Genomic DNA, 18,320 nt, shown 5'->3' on the forward strand with positions numbered 1-18,320 from the left:
CCTTTAAGGATCCGGTGGATCGAAAGATGGAAGCAGAGTCCCGCACCATCTTCTCTCTGATAGGGTCAGCATTTAGACCAGTAATTGTTATTGGTCTAGTTTCCCAGACACTTACGGAATGGGCGAGAATGGTACGCCAAGACCTTAGGGGAAAAGATATTCCCCAGGAGACATCTGATTTGATGGAACAGATTATACAAGGGCTACAGTTTATCTGTGACGCAGCCTTGGACACTACTCCCCTATTAGGGCATGCATCTATGTCAGCGGTCATCCTCAGACGTGTGCTGTGGTTAAAATGCTGGTCAGCTGACCTAGGTTCCAAAAAGACCTTGACAAATCTCCCCTTTCAGGGGAATCGTCTATTTGGGGCCAACCTAGATGAAATCATTAAGGATGCCACTGGGGGCAAGAGCACTTTTTTGCCACAGGCTGCTAAAGCTAAGGGACCTCGCAACAAGCGAGGACCTTTCTTTACCGCCCATAAAGGGCGCCCGGCTGGAACAAGCGGGAAAGGCAAGACTCCTCCAGGAGGGTTTAAGAAGGGCTGGTCGGACAAACAGAGGACCAACCCAGCCAAACCCGAAGCAAAGGAGTACACAGCCTGAAGGTGCGCCCCCACCCGGTTTCAGGGTGGGGGGACGTTTTCACCGGTATTCAGGACATTAGATCGAGCATCAACCACTACTACCGGTGCGATTCTTCCCTTCCAACATTTAAGCACTACAGGAAGCGGTAGTTACCGTTCCCTGAATAGATCTTTTCCTTTACCTTTTCCTAAGATTAGTCCCTATACCTCACAGGAATTGGATCTGGTTGACCAGATAGGCCAAGAAGCCTCTAGTCGGGTGACTTCGGTCCCTGAGGTTCAACCAGAAAAGATCACCCTTCCTGATAACAATCAGGTATCTGATAAATGTGTGGGAACAGAAAACGACCAGACTTTCTCGGATGGTCGGGGCCAGATAGCTCTAGGGACGCCTGGTTCAGATCCAGTCAGCGCCAGTGGTCCTAGAAATTCTAGGCTGGCCTCGTCAAGCCGGCCTGGCCGACTTGGACATGCTAGTCGCAGACGTTCCGTGGGAACTTCGTCTCAGGGAATGTCTGTGGTCTCAAGGACCAATTTACCATTGTGCTTTACAGTCGCTGGTTTTAATGGCCTGGCCATTGAGACCCAAGTACTGAAGGACAGAGGGTTGTCAGCTTCAGTCATTCCTACCCTTATTAAAGCAAGGAAAGCGACTTCCAGCAAGGTCTATTATCACACATGGAAGACTTCTATTGCGTGGTGCGAATCTTTAGGATTTCCTCCACGTACCTATTCGGTGACTCGAATATTGGCCTTTTTGCAAAAAGGGGTTGAGCAGAAACTAGCCTTGAGCACCATCAAGGGTCAAGTTTCAGCATTAGCAATCTTCTTTCAGAAACCTTTAGCTACCAAGTCCTTGGTGTGGAATTTCATCCAGGGGGTGCGGCACCTGGCTCCACCAGTCCGCGCGCCCTTACCGCCCTGGGATCTTAATTTAGTTTTGTCGGTTCTACAGAAACCTCCCTTTGAAAACATCAGGGAGATTCCCTTGCTTACTTTATCCCAGAAGGTGGCCTTCTTGGTGGCTATCACTTCTGCTCGCAGGGTGTCAGAACTGGCTGCATTATCATGCCAGTCCCCATACCTAGTGATTCATAGGGATAAGGTAGTACTTCATCCTAAGCCATCTTTTCTTCCTAAGGTGGTTTCAGATTTTCATCTGAATGAAGATATTGTACTACCTTCCTTGTGTCCTCAGCCCAAGCATCATCGGGAACATGCGTTGCATTCCTTAGATGTGGTTCGGGCAATCAGGGTATACCTGAAAGCTACGGAATCATTCCGTAAGACGGATTCACTTTTTGTGATCACGGAGGGCCCCAGAAAGGGTTTGCCTGCATCTGCCGCGACCATTGCCAAATGGATTAGACAAACTGTGGTACAGGCTTATTCTATTAAGGGTCAGAGTCCTCCGTTCCCTGTTAGGGCGCACTCCACTCGAGCGCTCAGTACTTCCTGGGCCTTTCGCCATCAGTCGTCAGTGATCCATGTATGTAAGGCGGCCACCTGGTCGTCGGTACATACCTTTACAAAATTCTATAAAATTGATGTGACGGCATCGGCGGATGCCTCATTTGGCCGCAAGGTTTTGCAGGCCGCAATTTGAGACCGGTGGTCTACCTCGAGGGTTTTTTCCTGTTTGAAAAAAAAAAAATTTTTCTCTTTTTTGTTGAGTCTCATCATTAAGGATGAGCATTGTAAACTTCTAGTTGGCACCGGTTGGGCCTTCTAGATTGGGATTTGATTTCATTTTCCCACCCCTCATTTGTGATACTGCTCTGGGACGTCCCGAAGGTGGTGTATCACCGAGGACTACGTCTGTCAATGAGCGCTAGAGAAAAATGGATTTTTGTAAAATCTTACCGTAAAATCCTTTTCTCTTAGCTCATTGACAGACGTAGTCCCCGCCCCTCTGTTTTTTTTTTTTGAGTTGGGTTGGGTTAAAATCTCTAAAGACTGCTTTTTCACATAACTGATTTGCTAAGGCAGAGAGAGAGAGGATATACCCTCTGGGACTGCCCCTAGGGTGTGGCCAGAGCTTTTTAATTTCCTGTCTAGTCCTGCTCCTGTGGAGGCAACATAACCCGAAGGTGCTGTATCACCGAGGACTACGTCTGTCAATGAGCTAAGAGAAAAGGATTTTACGGTAAGATTTTACAAAAATCCATTTTTCTCCTCATTTGTCCCTCATTTTGGTCTGTTCTATATAGTTCTTTATAAAATAGACTATGTCTTCCAAACAGTGTTTCACTGTGCAAAACTATTCATCCATTTTCTAAATTTCAAAAGCTAGTATAAAGGAATAGTAGTGGTTTTAAAAAAAAAAAAAAAAGCACTTGTCGGTTTAACTAATTTTTTTGTATAATTCTCCTTTTAAGGGGGCACAGCAGTGTGTGTGTCCTATGACTACATACTCTTGCTAATAGGTGTCCCTCCTTCCTATCTCAATAAATTGGGAGGTATAAATCTTCCTTGAAGAGGGTGAAATTTCTGGTTTCTGATTTGCCTGAATTTGCTTGAAGGGCCCACCTCCTGCAGATTTCCACTAGTTGGAACCTTACAAATGTCTGAGGTTGGTAATAAGCAGTCACCAACTAACAACCATAGCCAGCACTCTGCCCCCATATATACTGTGTGTGTGTGTGTGTGTGTGTGTGTGTGTGTGTGAGATCAAAATTCGAGAACAACCTACAATTTCCTAAATTTCAAGGTCACTGCTTAGCCCTATTTGAAATGATCTGAACAGGAGTAAAAGAGCAGCTTTGTTAAGCATATTTCATAAGTTGCATATTTTTTTGAAGTTCAGAATAAATAAAACTTCAATGAGATTTAAAACAGAGCATTAATCAGAATTAGAGAAAACTCCCAGATATCTCCCAGTTATTGTGTGTTAAATCTGGCACCTTGTGCTACTTTCTTTAATTATCTGACAAACCCTATTTAACTGTCAGCCTAAATTTCCATTTTTCACTGACTTTGCAAGATGGTGAGCCCTTCTGAAGTGACTGAAACCCTCCAGCAGTAGGTTGTCCAGGTGAAGGCCAAAGGGATGAACCTTTCAGCCATAGCAAGAGAAGTTTGTCATTCCAAATCTGTGATTTCTAGAATATTGCATCTTTACAATATTACAAATGCACTCCAGTCCCCCGAAAAAGGCTGGTCTTCTACCAAAGATAAATGCAAGAGAGGACAGGATAATGGGGAGAATCTCCATGGGCAATCTGTTCAACACTGCTCGCCAGTTCAGCGCTAAACAGAGTAGGGATCTGTCTCGTCATACAGTGTCTCGCCTTTTAAGAGAATTGGACTGAAAGCCCACTCTGCAGTGACCAAACCTCGCATTATCAAAATCAAAAGGCTAGAGTCCAGGGGTATTGAATTACAATTTACAAAGGTCCAGTCAATAAAATATTCTTCCAGCAGAGGTCCGAATCGCATGTTTGTGCGATGACCGCCCTGTAATCCTCCCAACCAATCACCTGCTTGTTAACTTGGATAGCCCCCGCCCTCTGTCTATACCTGTCCTGCCTCCAGCTGTTGGCTCTGTGAGACTGGCAGTGGAGATGGCTGTGGGCAGAACGACTCTAAAAGGTGGGACCGCAGGGGTCCGGATGAGACATTAACTGGGTCCGGATCAGGACCCCGGTCCGCCATTTAGTGATGCCTGGGCTAGACTAACCTTTGCCGAGGAGCATGTTGTGTGGACAGAGGAGAACTGGTCCAAAGTTCACTTCAGGGGTGAAAGCAAGTCCAATGGGAAACCTGTTCTTCGTCAAACTGGGGAAAGACTAAACCCAAAGTGTTTTCTGCAGCATGAGTTGGGCCTCTTATACAGCTACATGGCAGATTGAATGCAAATGTTTATCGGGACCTTCTTTGACAACATGCAGTTCCTTCCCTGCTTTCATCACCCAATCAGCCAGCAATTTCCATGCACGGCAATGCCCCCTGTCACACATCAAAATGGGTAAAGCAGTTCCTTTAAGCTGAAAACATTGAAATAATGAAATGGCCAGCCCAGAGTCCTGATCTAAACCCAATAGAAAAACCTCTGGAAAATCCTTGGCGACAAAGTTTTATGGCCAAGAAACCCACTACAGTCACTGAACTGTGGAAGAGACTGGAAGAAGAGTGGAACAAAATCACACCAGAGCAGTGTGAGAGACTAGTGATGTCCTGTGCAAAGCAGATGTGTGGAAGTCAAAGCAAGGGCCTGTACACTTCCTACTAATTGTTGATTGTTCTATCCTTCAGAAATGTATTTTTGATCTTTCTACTTGCTACAGTCATTGCTGTTCTCTCATTTTGATCATTGTGCTTTCGACAAAATAAAGGTTTTTTTGTTGAAGTGCCTTTGTAATTTTGAAAAACACTATTAACATGGTATAGCCACAACATAAATGCCATCAAATGTTAAAAAATTAAGATTACGTTCTTTCTGGAAAAAAAAAAAAAAAAAAAATCAAATGTTCATAAATTGTTCTCTAATTTTGATCTCCTGTGTGTGTGTGTGTGTGTGTGTGTGTGTGTGTGTGTGTGTGTGTGTGTGTGTGTGTGTGTGTGTGTGTGTGTGTGTGTGTGTGTGTGTGTGTGAAAATATATTTATAAAAAATGTGTAAATATCTCTCAGATGTGTCAGAAAAATAGGGTTTTGACTTCACTGGATATCCTTTGTTAGGAAATGGGAGTAGTATTGTATTTGGCTCTAAGCTGTACAAGTTTCTTAAGTGTTACGTGTTTTATCTAAAATAAATAAATTCGGAAGAACAAGCCGGCACTGGCTTCCTGTTGAAGGAAGACATGTTCTGAAGTCACAGAAGTGGACTTAAAAAAAAAAATCTTCAGCGAAATCCTTTGCCTATATCACTTATGTGAACATTTCTGGAGACAGTCCACTCTTACACATGGGCTATTGTACAGTGATCAGCTGGTTCTGCTGCTAAGGGGTGAAGTGTGTGCAGGTGTTCATTAGAGTCGCTTCTCCACACAAGTGGATGTTTGTCGCCTTCCATTGCTGGCGGCCTACTTAGTACTCCTCTGAGTGTGCATGTTGCGCCTCTGTGAAGAGCTGCGTATGTATTGAGAGTTCCTTTCCTTTAAGAAACGATATATTATTGGACTCTGTCTGCCTGTGTGTGGGGTTTTTTTTTTTTTTGAGCATTGTAATTTATTGTTCATTGCATTCCAGCGCACATATCATGTGCTGCAGTGCACTAGAACACATAAATGCAAATACTGAGGTGGCCCTATTTTTGTCTGTTAAGATGAATTAATAGCCTGTTCAAACAACTCTACCAACAAAAATGCATTATATTACACTACATTGTTGTATAAATGGGCCCATGCAGGAGCGATTTGATTTGTGTTGGTCATCCCCTGCTGTCCATCCTTCCTCTTTCCATATCTCTAATGGGTCCTATAGCAACTGCAGGGAGCACATAAATCCATTCACATCAGTTTTCTTTCCTCCCAGAAACTCACAATTTATTGTTCTACCACAATTGTACTGTACATGCAGCACCTTTTTGGGACAGCACCTGATGATGGCACATCAATATGTGTCATTGCCAGAAGGTTTGCTGTGTCTCCCAGCAGTCTCAAGAGCATGGAGGAGATTCCAGGAGACAGACAGGTACTCTAGAAGAGCTGGACAGAGAGCTGGACAGGGTTGTAGAAGGTCCTTAATCCATCAGCAGGACCGGTGTCTGCTCCTTTGTGCAAGGAGGAACATGATGAGCACTGCCAGAGCCCTACAAAATGACCCAGCAGGCCACTGGTGTGAATGTCTCTAACAAAACAATCAGAAACAGACTTCCTGAGGGCATCAATGTCCTCTAGTGGGCCCTTAATTTCCCTTCGAACAATGGAATTGGCAGGTTCATCACCGGTGCCCTGTGCTTTTCACAGATGAGCACAGGTTCTTCCTGTGCACGTGTGGCAGATGTAAAAGGGTCTGGAGAAGCTATGGAGAATGTTATGCTGCCTGTAACCTCATTCAGCATGACGGGTTTGGTGGTGGGTCAGTGATGGTCTGGGGATGCATATCCATGGAGGGATGCACAGACCTCTACAGGCTAGACAATGGCATCCTAACTGTCATTAGGTATAGGTATAGGAAGAAATCCTATTGTCAGACACTACGCTGGTGCAGTGGGTCCTGGGTTCCTCCTGGTGCAGGACAATGCCCAGCCTCCTGTGGAGAGTGTATGCAGCCAGTTCCTGGAGGATGAAGGAATTGATAACATTGAATAGTCCCCACGCTCGCCTGACCTTAATCCAAAAGAACACCTCTGGGACATTGTTTTGGTCCATCCGACACCATCAAGTCTGACCTAAGTCTGTTCAGGCGCTCAGTTATGTCCTGGTCCAGATCTGGGAGGAAATACCCCAGAACACCATCCATGGTCTCAGCATGCCTTGATGATGTCAGGCATGCATAAAAGCACGTGGGGGCCATACAAATTACTAAGTACCATTTTGAGTTGGTGCAATGACATTTCAGTAAAATGGACTAGCCTGCTGCATCATTTTCTCACAAAGAAAAGAAGGGTCTATAATTTTTTATCGTAGATGTGTTTTAAATGATAGAGACAGAATATCAACCAAAAATCCAGATCACGACATTTCATCCAATTAATATCTTGCTTGGACAAGCACAAAATTTTTTTCTCATATGATACCAGATTGTACGATTTTCGTTTAATCAGTACAGTTGTCATTAGAAAATGCAATGCAAACAAATGACATCACTTCAGAATTTTTATTCTGTCGTACGAGAATTTTTATAACTTTAGTAAACTGTTCATGTACGACTTTGCTACTAGCTTGCAAAAAAACCTTACGATCTGTCCTCTGATTTTTGGATCATGTGTACGGGGCTTAAGAGACGCTTGAGAGGAGATATGATAGAAATATCCAAATACCTCAATGATGATCCCAGTAGGAAAAAAACATTTCAGTCTCAGGGAGTGTAAGAGGACACGGGGCCACACAGTGAGATTGGAGGAGAAGCGTTATAACCTTAGGCTGCACAAGGGGTTTTTCACAGTCAGGGTGGTAAGAATGTGGAACTCTCTTTCCACAATTGGTGGTGTCAGTGGGGAGTATTGATATTTTTAAGACTCTTGGACCTGCTCATACATGTTAAATTTTCTTGTACAATTTTCCTTTAGATTTACCTAAAACTTTATAATGCAAGGGCCTGCCTAATTGAATACAATTGAAAGTAGTTTAGTTTTGACCTCATAGTATATGGTTATTGGTAAATCTAAAGGAAAATTGAACATGTATGGCCAGTCTTAGTGAACTCAACATACAAGGATATGGGAATTATTATCGACACTGACACACACACCTACACGGGTTGAACTGGATGGACTATTGTCTTTATTCAACCTTGCCTACTATGTAACTATCCCCTGCAAATTTTTGTAAATTTGCCCACTTACAAAGAAATGAAAGGTCTATAATTTTCATAGGTATATTTGAAATGATCGAGACAGAATATCAACCAAAATTCTAGAAAAAAACCATACTAATGTTCTAAATTGAGTTGCTGTTCAGTGAGTAAAATTAACGTTTGATCCCCTACCAAGTAACAATTATCTGGCTCCCACAGACTGACAACAGTATGTGCTCACGTGGTACACAGATTAGTCCTTTCAATTTTAAGAAGGTGCTCCTAACGACAACTTATGTGTATAAAAGACACTTATCCACAGAATCTCTTTCTTCCATTCAAACCTCAACATCATGGGCAAGACCAAACAGCTGTCCGAATGACAACTCGGCATGTGTATAAAAGACACCTGTCCACAGAATCTTTCTTCTATTTTAACCCACCATCATGGGCAAAGACCAAAGCGCTGTCAAAGGACGCCAGGGACAAGATTGTAGACTTGCTCAAGGCTGGAATGGGCTACAAGACCATCAGCAAGAAGCTTGGTGAGGAGACAACTGTTGGAGCGATTATTCACAAATGTAAAATACAAAATAACCATCAATTGTCATCGGTCTGGAGCTCCATGCAAGATTTCGCCTCGTGGGGTAAGGATGATCATGAGAAAAGTGAAAGATCAGCCCAGAACTACACGGGAAGAGCTTGTGAATGATCTCAAGGCAGTTGGGACCACAGTTACCAAATAAACCATTGGTAACACAATACTCTGCCATGGATTGAAATCATGCAGCGTCCGCAAGGTCGCCCTCTTCAAGAAGTCAAATGTACAGGCCTGTCTGAAGTTTGCCAATGAACATCTACATGATTCAGAGAAAGATTGGGAGTAAGTGCTTTGGTCCGATGTGACCAAAATTGAGCTCAGTAATTCAACTCGCCCTGTTTGGAGGAAGAAAAATGCTGACTATGACCCTAAGAACACCATTGCTACAGTCAAGCACTGAGGTGGAAACGTGATGCTTTGGGGCGGTTTCTCTGCTAACGACTTTGCCGCATTGAGGGGCCAATAGACGGGGCCATGTACTGTATTGTAAAATCTTGGATGAGAACCTACTTTCCTCAGCCAGAACACTGAAGTTGGGTCATGGAAAGGTCTTCCAGCATGACAATGACCCAAAACATACCACCAAGGCAACAAAGGAGTGGCTCAAGAAGAAGCACATTAAGTTCATGGAGTCTCCTGACCTTAATCCTATAGAACATTTATGGAATAAGCTGAAACTTCGAGTTGCCAAGTGACAGTCAAGAAACTTTAAGGATTTAGAGAAGTTCTGTAAAGAAGACTGGACCAACATACCTCCTGAGATTTGTGCAAACCTGCTAATCAACAACAAGAAACGTCTTACCTGCTTGCCGAGGGGGGTTTCTCCACCAAATACAAAGTAATCTTTTTTTGTTTAGGGATCAAATACTTACTTATTTTACTCACTGAACTGCAACTCCATTTATAACATTTATAACATGTTTTTTTCTGGATTTTTGGTTTATATTCTGTCTTTATATCATTTAAAAATATACCTAATGATAAATCCTTCATTTCTTTGTAAGTGGGCTATTATTCAAAACTGCAGGGGATCAAATAATATTTTTTCCCACTGTAACTCAAATGGCCATTATGTGAGTGGGATTGACAACGGAGTTCCTGTTAGTAGTATGAAAATCTAAAACTGAAGTATTATGTTTGGATTGATTAGGAGATGCTTAGCATAATGGCTTATTCACATGACCTTTCCTCTCTGAAAAGCGTTCTGTTTGGATCGCTTTTCAGAGACCTTTTGTCAGATGGTGAAGAAACAATGTCACCTCCTCCCCTCCGTATTTAACCCCTTAAATCCTGCACCCAGTTGCGGTGAGCTTGCAGAGTGGCTCCATTCAATTAAGTGTCGGGTTATAATTCCTCCATCAGTTGCATCATGTGTACACGCATACCCTGGCCACTGCCTTCAGCTAAATGGGTTAGTGTTCATAAGCCCTTAAACTTACGTGTGGGGGGCGCTTTAAAATACGAAGCTGAGACGCGGTTTTGGAACCCTCCAACTGTTCCCCCCTTATGCTGCAATGGCAGTGGATGGGGATGTTCACATGCCATGGTCGTGATGCTTTGCTTCTCACCTGCGCCAAAAATTACCTGGCATGTCATGCTCTGCAGGCAGCAAGGCGCACGAAAGCAACCCATTCAAGCAAATGAGAAAGCACTGCAAATACCCCACAACCGTGTGCAACGCACATGTTTGCAACCGCATTTGTGTGATAATTTTGGGGTTGAAACAGGCAAAGAGGAGGCATCCCATCGCTGCCTGTCAAATGTGGATCGCTTTTCAGAAGAACTGTGATTTAGACACAGGGAGAAGCCTTGCTTCAAATAACTATAGCAGGCACAGCCTGGTTCGGGGAAAAATAAAATCTATCCTCTTAGTGTCATCTATTTTTTTTTTTTTTTTTTTTTTTTTTTATATGACTTCGGTACCTGTTATATGGTTTGGTAAATCTAAAACCTCATGCACACAGGACATTTCTTTCCTGCGGCCTTTATGAGCATCAGCGTTGAGCCATGTCACCCTTTTTTTTTTTTTTTTTTTTTCTTGGACACTCAGCCCATTGATATGAATGGAAGTCGCACGCAATTCGAATCATCCACTTAACTGATCCGACTTGTGGCATGCGACTTGTGCTCTGAGATCAAGTGTATACAATGTTAACATATGTAAAATCCCCCCCCCCCCCCAAAAGAAATGCTGTGGGGGTCCCCCCCAAATCCATACCAGGCCCTTTGAGTCTGGTATGGATCTTCAGGGGGAACCCCACACCAAAAAAAAAAAGTTTGAGGCCCCCCCCAATACTAGACCCTTATCTGAGCATGCAGTCCCGCATGTCAGGAAAGGGGGAGGGGGGAACAAGCGAAGCGCCACCATTCTCCCCATGACCCCTGGACCATACCTGGTCGCATGCCCTCAACATGAAGGGGTGGGTGTTTTGGGGCAGGGTAAGCCTCCTGCCTGCAGACCCCCACAACCGCCGCCCAGGGTTCTCGGGAAGAGGCTGTTGTCTCCATCAACATGCAGCCCCCCCCTTCCTGATTTTCTAGGCTGCATGCTCAGATAAAGGTCTGGTATGGATTTTGGGGGGTGTGACTGCCCACATCAAAATAAAAAAAAAAAGGCTTGGGTCTCCCTCCCCCTCTCTTGTTTTAATTTTGACGTGGACCCCCCCAATATCCATACTAGACCTTTTTACGATCATGCAGCCTAGCAGATCAGGAGGAGAGGGGGGGACCATACCAACATTGGGGGGGGGGGGGAGAGTGAGCACAATTCGAATCCTTAAGATTATGATCCGACTTGGATGGGACCTACATTCGAATCAATGGGCTGAAATCGTGCCCAGGTCGGACCAAAGTAGTGCAGGAACTTTTTTTTAAAAGTTGGACCGACACAAGTCTGACCAGTTAAGAGTGCATGTCAGCCCAGTGTAACTGTAGTAATTGGATTTGGGAGTAAAAAATACAGGAGAGGGAAACGCTGCTAAACACGAACACTGCTAAAAGCACATTAACGCAAATTCAAAAAGCTTCTAAAAGCGAATTTTTACAGCTGCTTTTTTTTTTTTTTTTTTTAAACACCCTGTGTGCATGAGGACTAAAGGGAAACTGTACAAGAAAATTATATAATGTGTAGCCAGCTTTAGAAAATTTAATTTTTCTACCTGCAGCAAACTGACAACATCCTCTCAGCCTCGCAAAGTCACTTGTCTAGAGCTTAAGGATAGCTTTTTTGATGAAGGGTAGAGCTTTTCTTTAACAAAACAAAAAAAATCCGATCCCATTGTCTATTGTGACATGTCAGGAATTGGCTCATGGAGAGAGTAAGTACAAACTAAGTGGACTTTAGTCCAGTTGCAATGTTTCCCGGGTAATATGAACAGATCTTTGATGGCTACTCTAATTGAGCCCCTCTTTTATTTATTATTTTCACAGCAGGATAGCCTGATGGCATTATCTTTTGTCTTTTCAGGTAGCATTTCAGCATTTTCAAGAACTGGATGAGCACATCAGCTATGTGGCTACAAAGGTGTGTCATCTTGGCGACCTGTTGGAGGGGGTGAACACTCCGCGGCAGCGAGCTGTGGAGGCCCAAAAACTGATGACCTATTTTAATGAGTTTCTGGATGGCAATCTGAAGTCTGATGTGTTTAACAACCCTGAAAAGGTAAGGGCTGCCAGCAGGGCGTGAAGTGATTGCAAGCGACAAGCAGCGTTGCCCTAATTGCTTTGCCTTGTGCTGGTCGCACTCGCAGCCGTTGAGAGACTGACTTGTTAAAATTTAATTGTTCACAAGTGTGCGTTTACAATATTATCCCGCCGAGCGCTTACAGATTTATTTATGCTTTAAAATGCTGTTAACTTGTCTTTTTTATGTTTGATTTGCTGTCTAGCTGGTATTATGTTTAATTCAACAAGCCCATATGGCACTTTAACGTTATAGAAGATTTTTGGCTTGTTGACTGTGTGCGTTAAAACCGAAAAAGGCTTTCGTTATTTTTATTTCTGTTCACAAACAAAAGATGTTTAATAAATAATAATTGCAATATTACATATAAAGAACACTCCTGTTTCTTTTATGTGTAGCCAGTTATAGGAAAGCTCTAGTCTTTTTTTTTTTTATTTTTTATTTTCCATATGTGATCATGTTTAGCTTAATGTAAGTATATGTATGTGTCAAAATAACATTTGAATATAATAAATGTAATTTAAAGTTCACCTTTCATTAAAAAGTAAGAAATGCACATCTTTTTGCAGATAAAAAAAAAAAAAAATGTGCATTTATTATTTTTTAAAACAAGAGTCTGCAAAGTATTGCACCCCCCAATCAGCAGATAACTGAAATAACTACGCGCACCCACAGTTTATTCAATCAAGTCCATCTGTCGCGGTGGAGGACAGAACTTGTTGTTTTTTCATTTACAGATTCCTGTGAATGAATGACGCGGCTCTGTGGGCGGAGCCCTGCTCAGCCACACTGTGCAGGCCTATTTATGTAGATCTATATGTAATATATATATATAATTTCCATCAAAGGATGTGGCATCCTTTGGCTCCTAACACATTACACAGTCCATATCCATATAGATATCCATCATGATATTTTTCCCCGTTAAGATCTGATGTGTTTTTCAGTCTTCCTTTTTAATTTTTTTTTTTTTTTTTTTTTTTTTTTTTGCGGTGTGTGTGTATATATATATATAGATATATACACTATATTACCAAAAGTGTTGGGACGCCTACCTCAATACGCACATGAGCTTTAATGGTATCCCAGTCTTAGTCCGTAGGGTTCAATATTACTTTGTGCACTGGTGCGCAGTCATGTTGGAACATGAAGGGACCATCTGCAAACTGTTCCCACAAAGTTGGGAGCATTAAATTGTCCAAAATGTCTTAGTATGCTGACGCCTTAAGCGTTCCCTTCACTGGAACTAAGGGGCGAATGCCCAACCCCTGAAAAACAACCCAACACCATAATACCCCCCCCCCCCCCAAATGATTTGGATCAGTGCACAAATCAAGGTTCATAAAGACATGGATGAGCGAGTTTGGGTGGAGGAACCTGACTGGCCTGTACAGAGTCCTGACCTCAACCCGACAGAACACATTTGAGATGAATTAGAGCGGAGACTGCAAGCCAGGCCTTCTTGTCCATGTCCGTGCCTGGCCTCACAAATACGCTTCTGGAAGAATGGTCAAACATTCCCATACTGTAGACATACTCCTAAACCTTGTGGACAGCCTTCCCAGAAGAGTTGAAGCTGTTATAGCTGCAAAGGGTGGGCCAACTCAATATTGAACCTTATGGACTAAGACTGGGATGCCATTAAACTTCATGTGCGTGTAAAGGCAGGTGTCCCAATAATTTTGACAATATAGTGTGTGTGTGTGTGTGTGTGTGTGTGTGTGTGTATGTATATGTATATGTATGTATATATATATATATATATATATATATATATATATATATATATATATATATATATATTATGAAAGTGAGAGAATATCCTACATCGGCCTACACACTGTTTTTAAAATCTGACAGCAGGTGGGGGAGAAAAACCCTCACCCACTGTCACACTGGGGGGGGGGGGTCAGTGAGGGGGAGAGGAGCAGAACAAAAGCACGTTACACCCTTGTATCATGTTCTAAAAGGTGAACTTATCCTTTAATGTTGATATAGGATGGCTGCATGCCCAGTCACATTTCCTGTAGAGCACCCAGGGTTCCCAGAATCTCGGGGTTCTTATAGGCAATATCCACCAAGCTTCCCTGGTTAGGAGCCCTATGTCCTTATGGAACCCATATTTCACCGTTGGCCCATCGCTAGGCTCCTCAGCAGGGAATCGGTCCCAGAGCACCCTGCAAAGAGAGTCAACTAGAGTTGCCTGCTGTATTGGGTATTTATTGGTTTCGCAGTACCATGGGCTACAGATTCACTTTAATGTTTTTAAAATGCTTGTTTGTGTGTAAACTCAAACACTTTATTGTGCCTAAGCCTCCGTTCACATTAGGTCGCTCCGACTTAGGGGGCGACCTGTGAAGTCGCGTGCAGCGTGACTTTGGCGCAACTTGCGTGAACTTCACATAATGGAAGTCAATGCAAGTCGCCTCCAGGTCGCCCCGAAGTAGTACAGGACCCTTTTTCTAAGTCAGAGCGACTTGTGTCGCTCCTATTGGAACGGCTCCTGTACTACACAATGGGAGCGTGAGGACCGCGACTTGTCAGGCCGACAAGTCGCGGTCCAAGTCGTACCAGTGTGAATGCGTCTTAAAGTAAATGTATTTAAGAGCCAGTTTTGCAACAGGCACACTTTCAGGGTATCAAACAAATATATTTGTAAAAGCAATTTTATCTTCCAAAAATGATGAATAAAAAAATAAAACACTAAAATGTTTGTTTGATACGTGATCTGTGTTACAAAATTATATATACTCCACCATTCCATTTATTAATTACAAAACCATTGCTTACTTAGGCTGCATTCACACATGGATGTTTTGAATTGCGGGCAGAATACCATGATTTCAAAACGCCCAGGTGTGAATGACAAATCGCACAACACACATTTGTGTTCTGCCATACTTGTCGCGTGTGATTTTTGCGTGTTAAAGCACTTCTTTTGGGCGACATGCCTCACGTGATTCGGTTTACTGCGATTGCAGTGCCATTTATGATGTGACAATTGCGGTAGAACCGCACCGCATTGTTGGGTACCATTCAAATAAATGGAATCTGAAATGTGTGTTGTGTGATTTCTCATTCACACCTGGGCGTTTTGAAATCGCAGGCAGAATCGCAGCGACTCTGCCCATGATTCAGAACTCCCATGTGTGAATGCAGCCTTATTGTGATCAGACAGTATGGTCAGAATTTATAATGGAAAAAGCCCAATGCACTACTAATGAAGTAATTTGGAAAAGATCCAAAAAGGTGTATAAAGAGGTGAACCACAGTCACGTGGTGGTAATTAAGAATAAAGCTGCCAATTTTGTAGTGTCACCACATAAAATTAAAAGCAGAAAAAATAAATAAATTGGCGCTAAATTTAAAGTGAACACAATAAAAGATGCTAAAATGTATATATCATGAAAGCAATGAACAGTGCAAATTGGTACAAAAAAAAAATACATATATTGACAAAAGGGCTCTGCAAAAGGACCATAAATAAATGTTCAGTGGGATGCAGATTGGTCCATATAAAGTGCTGGTGTACAAAGATACGTGATACTCTAAACCAATATATCACAAAATATCACATATATCAGGGTCAGAATTTGGCATACGCAACACAAATGCCTAAATCCATCCAGTCTTGTGTTAGTGGTTGAAGCTGGTGGTTGATGGTGTGCACAGTGGTTACTTGGCACACATTAGATCATTTAATATCAAATGAGCATCAGTAAAATACTATAGTGCAGAATTTGGCCCAATCAGAGCCTGTATATCATAGTAACAGGATTTGTCTACCTAAAACTGGCATTTCAAACCTAAATAAATATTTTCCTATAAGGCTTACTGGCCATCCACATTTCTTCTGGCACTTTGGTTTCTGTCATTTAAAATAAGGCTAAAATATAACTGAGAACCACCATGCCTGTAGTGATTGCAGCATGTGGTCAGACCTGGGTTGTTGGAGGCAGAAAGGGGACAGATAAAGAAATAGCATCTGCAATAGTATAAAGTGAATAGCTGTAATATATTTAGGTAGCTATTCATATTCAAAGAGCACAGTAGACGCCCACTATTATAATGTCCATGCTGAGAAAAGGTGACATGATGTCCTAATCACAACCATCTATAGACAATGCACACAGCAGATCCAGTTTTGAGTGCAGAAAAACGTATGCCATGTAATTTTTGTATTCTGTTGGCAGATTAAAGAGGCAGCTGACATTATTCAGAAGTTGCATTTAATTGCTCAAGAGCTGCCATTTGATCGGTAAGTACTTTTTTTTTTCTGTAAATGCTGTTCCCAGTATTGTAGCCAAAACCGGACATTGAGGGCTCCTTTCTCACTTTATTAGGGCAGAGAAGGTCTATCATGAGTTATCAGTCAGTTGTCTGTTTTTAAAATGCAATTGTAGTGATATAATTTCTGTGTTTTATTATAGCCTGGACTAATAAAATGAAACTGAAAAAAATAGTTTTCCATTGTTGCATGTAAATATTTTGGGGTCCCATTTATAACAGCAGGTATTGCTATCTGCTCTCCATAGAATGCTGCAGTGTTTTATTCCACACGAAGTGTAGAATGCCACTGTGTCCTAAAGTGTGTTTTCTCTTACGTCCTTTGACAGTCGCCGCCCACTCATTCAGTCTTCACCAATGGGTATTGACCTCTTATCCATAGGAGCAAGTATGGATAAGAGGTCAATACCCATTGGTGAAGACTGAATGAGTGGGCGGCGACTGTCAGAGGACTCAGAGAAAGGAATTTTACGGTAAGATTTTACAAAAATTCAGTTTTTCTCACTTTCTCTTTTTCACTTCTGCACTGCTCCCATCAGCTGCTGGGGCTGAGGGAAAAAAAGCCCCATTTTAAACTCCAAACTCACTCGTATGGTACAAAAGGCTGTGGATCCATGACCATTTTAGGCGAATCGTTTGGCACCGTGTGCTGTCACTCGAGACTCAAGAGAGCGAGTGAACCTATTCTTTTGCCCTGCATTGATAAGTGTACATTGGTTATCAAAACATAAATATGTAAAATAAGATGATTGTAGAAGTTGAAAAACTTGAAAAAAGGGTATTATTGTCTCATATAGCATTCCAAGACATGTTTGTACATGTTTGTATGTTTCTTTCCTGTTTTTAATGGTCATCATGTCTTCTGTCCTTCAGGTTTGCAGAAGTAAAGTCAAAAATAGCAAGTATGTTCTGTATTTCTGATTAATCTGCGTGTCTGTGTTATGTCCTGTGAGTTTGATGCAGGGCTGATGAGGGGTCTGTCATTTTCCAGGTAAATATCATGATCTGGAGCACCAGTTAATCCAGGAGTTTACCGGTGCTCAGAGGAGAGGAGAGACCTCTCGGATGAGAGAGGTGGCTGCAGTGTTGCTTCACTTTAAGGTACTTCACTAAAAAAGGCAACTTTAAGCTAATTCGTGTTTGCTTTCACTTTCTGTCCTATGCTAAAAATAAACATGGAAGCTGATTCGTTGCTATGTATGTACAATAGCTTAATTCTGTGTTCCAGTTTTTAAATATCGTCTCTTGTGGGTGAAGGGGCACTGTAATACAGGATGTGTGTTACTGACTAAATAAATCCAATCTGCTAAAAACCAATGGAGAAGCAATCTGTTCCCCATGTGTCTGGCAGATCGGATCCGATGACAGTCGAATGAAAATAGACCCGTGGACTGTTTCCATCCAACTGCCCATAGAGGAAAGGGGAGCGGACACGGACCTGTCATCCGCCTGCTCAGCAGGTATGAGAGGACAGGTCCCCCCTGCTGAGCAGGCAGATCTGCTGGTAGAGTCCGCCCGTGGGAAAGAGCCCTAAAACATGGTCATCTGGATATATGGCTATATTTAGGGAAGTGATATTGTGGGAGGGAGTGGCCACTAAAATATCATTAATGCTTTGCCACTCCTGCCCCCCATCCGTCAACTCCCTTGATTTGGTGAGGATTACTCAGGGACACCCTCTGATGGGTCAACAAAAACTTGCCGTATCTGCAGCTCAGAGCTTCTAATTTTCTATCAAAACTATGAATTTATGACAAGAGCC

At 42.5% G+C, this 18,320-nt stretch overlaps 1 protein-coding gene across 1 annotated transcript in view; it reads left to right on the plus strand.

The window, feature by feature from the left end:
• The window catches only part of EXOC5 (exocyst complex component 5), a 94,086-nt gene that overhangs the window by 21,320 nt on the left and 54,446 nt on the right, over positions 1–18,320 (plus strand). The window contains exons 4-7 of the mRNA XM_082275717.1: positions 12,056–12,250; positions 16,465–16,529; positions 17,432–17,460; positions 17,550–17,659. Of these exons, the coding sequence (XP_082131843.1) occupies positions 12,056–12,250; positions 16,465–16,529; positions 17,432–17,460; positions 17,550–17,659 (399 nt within the window). The remainder of the gene's footprint in view (positions 1–12,055; positions 12,251–16,464; positions 16,530–17,431; positions 17,461–17,549; positions 17,660–18,320) is intronic.

Source organism: Pelophylax lessonae, assembly GCF_965119305.1.
Source record: "Pelophylax lessonae genome assembly, chromosome: 13".
Taxonomy (NCBI): Eukaryota; Metazoa; Chordata; class Amphibia; order Anura; family Ranidae; genus Pelophylax; species Pelophylax lessonae.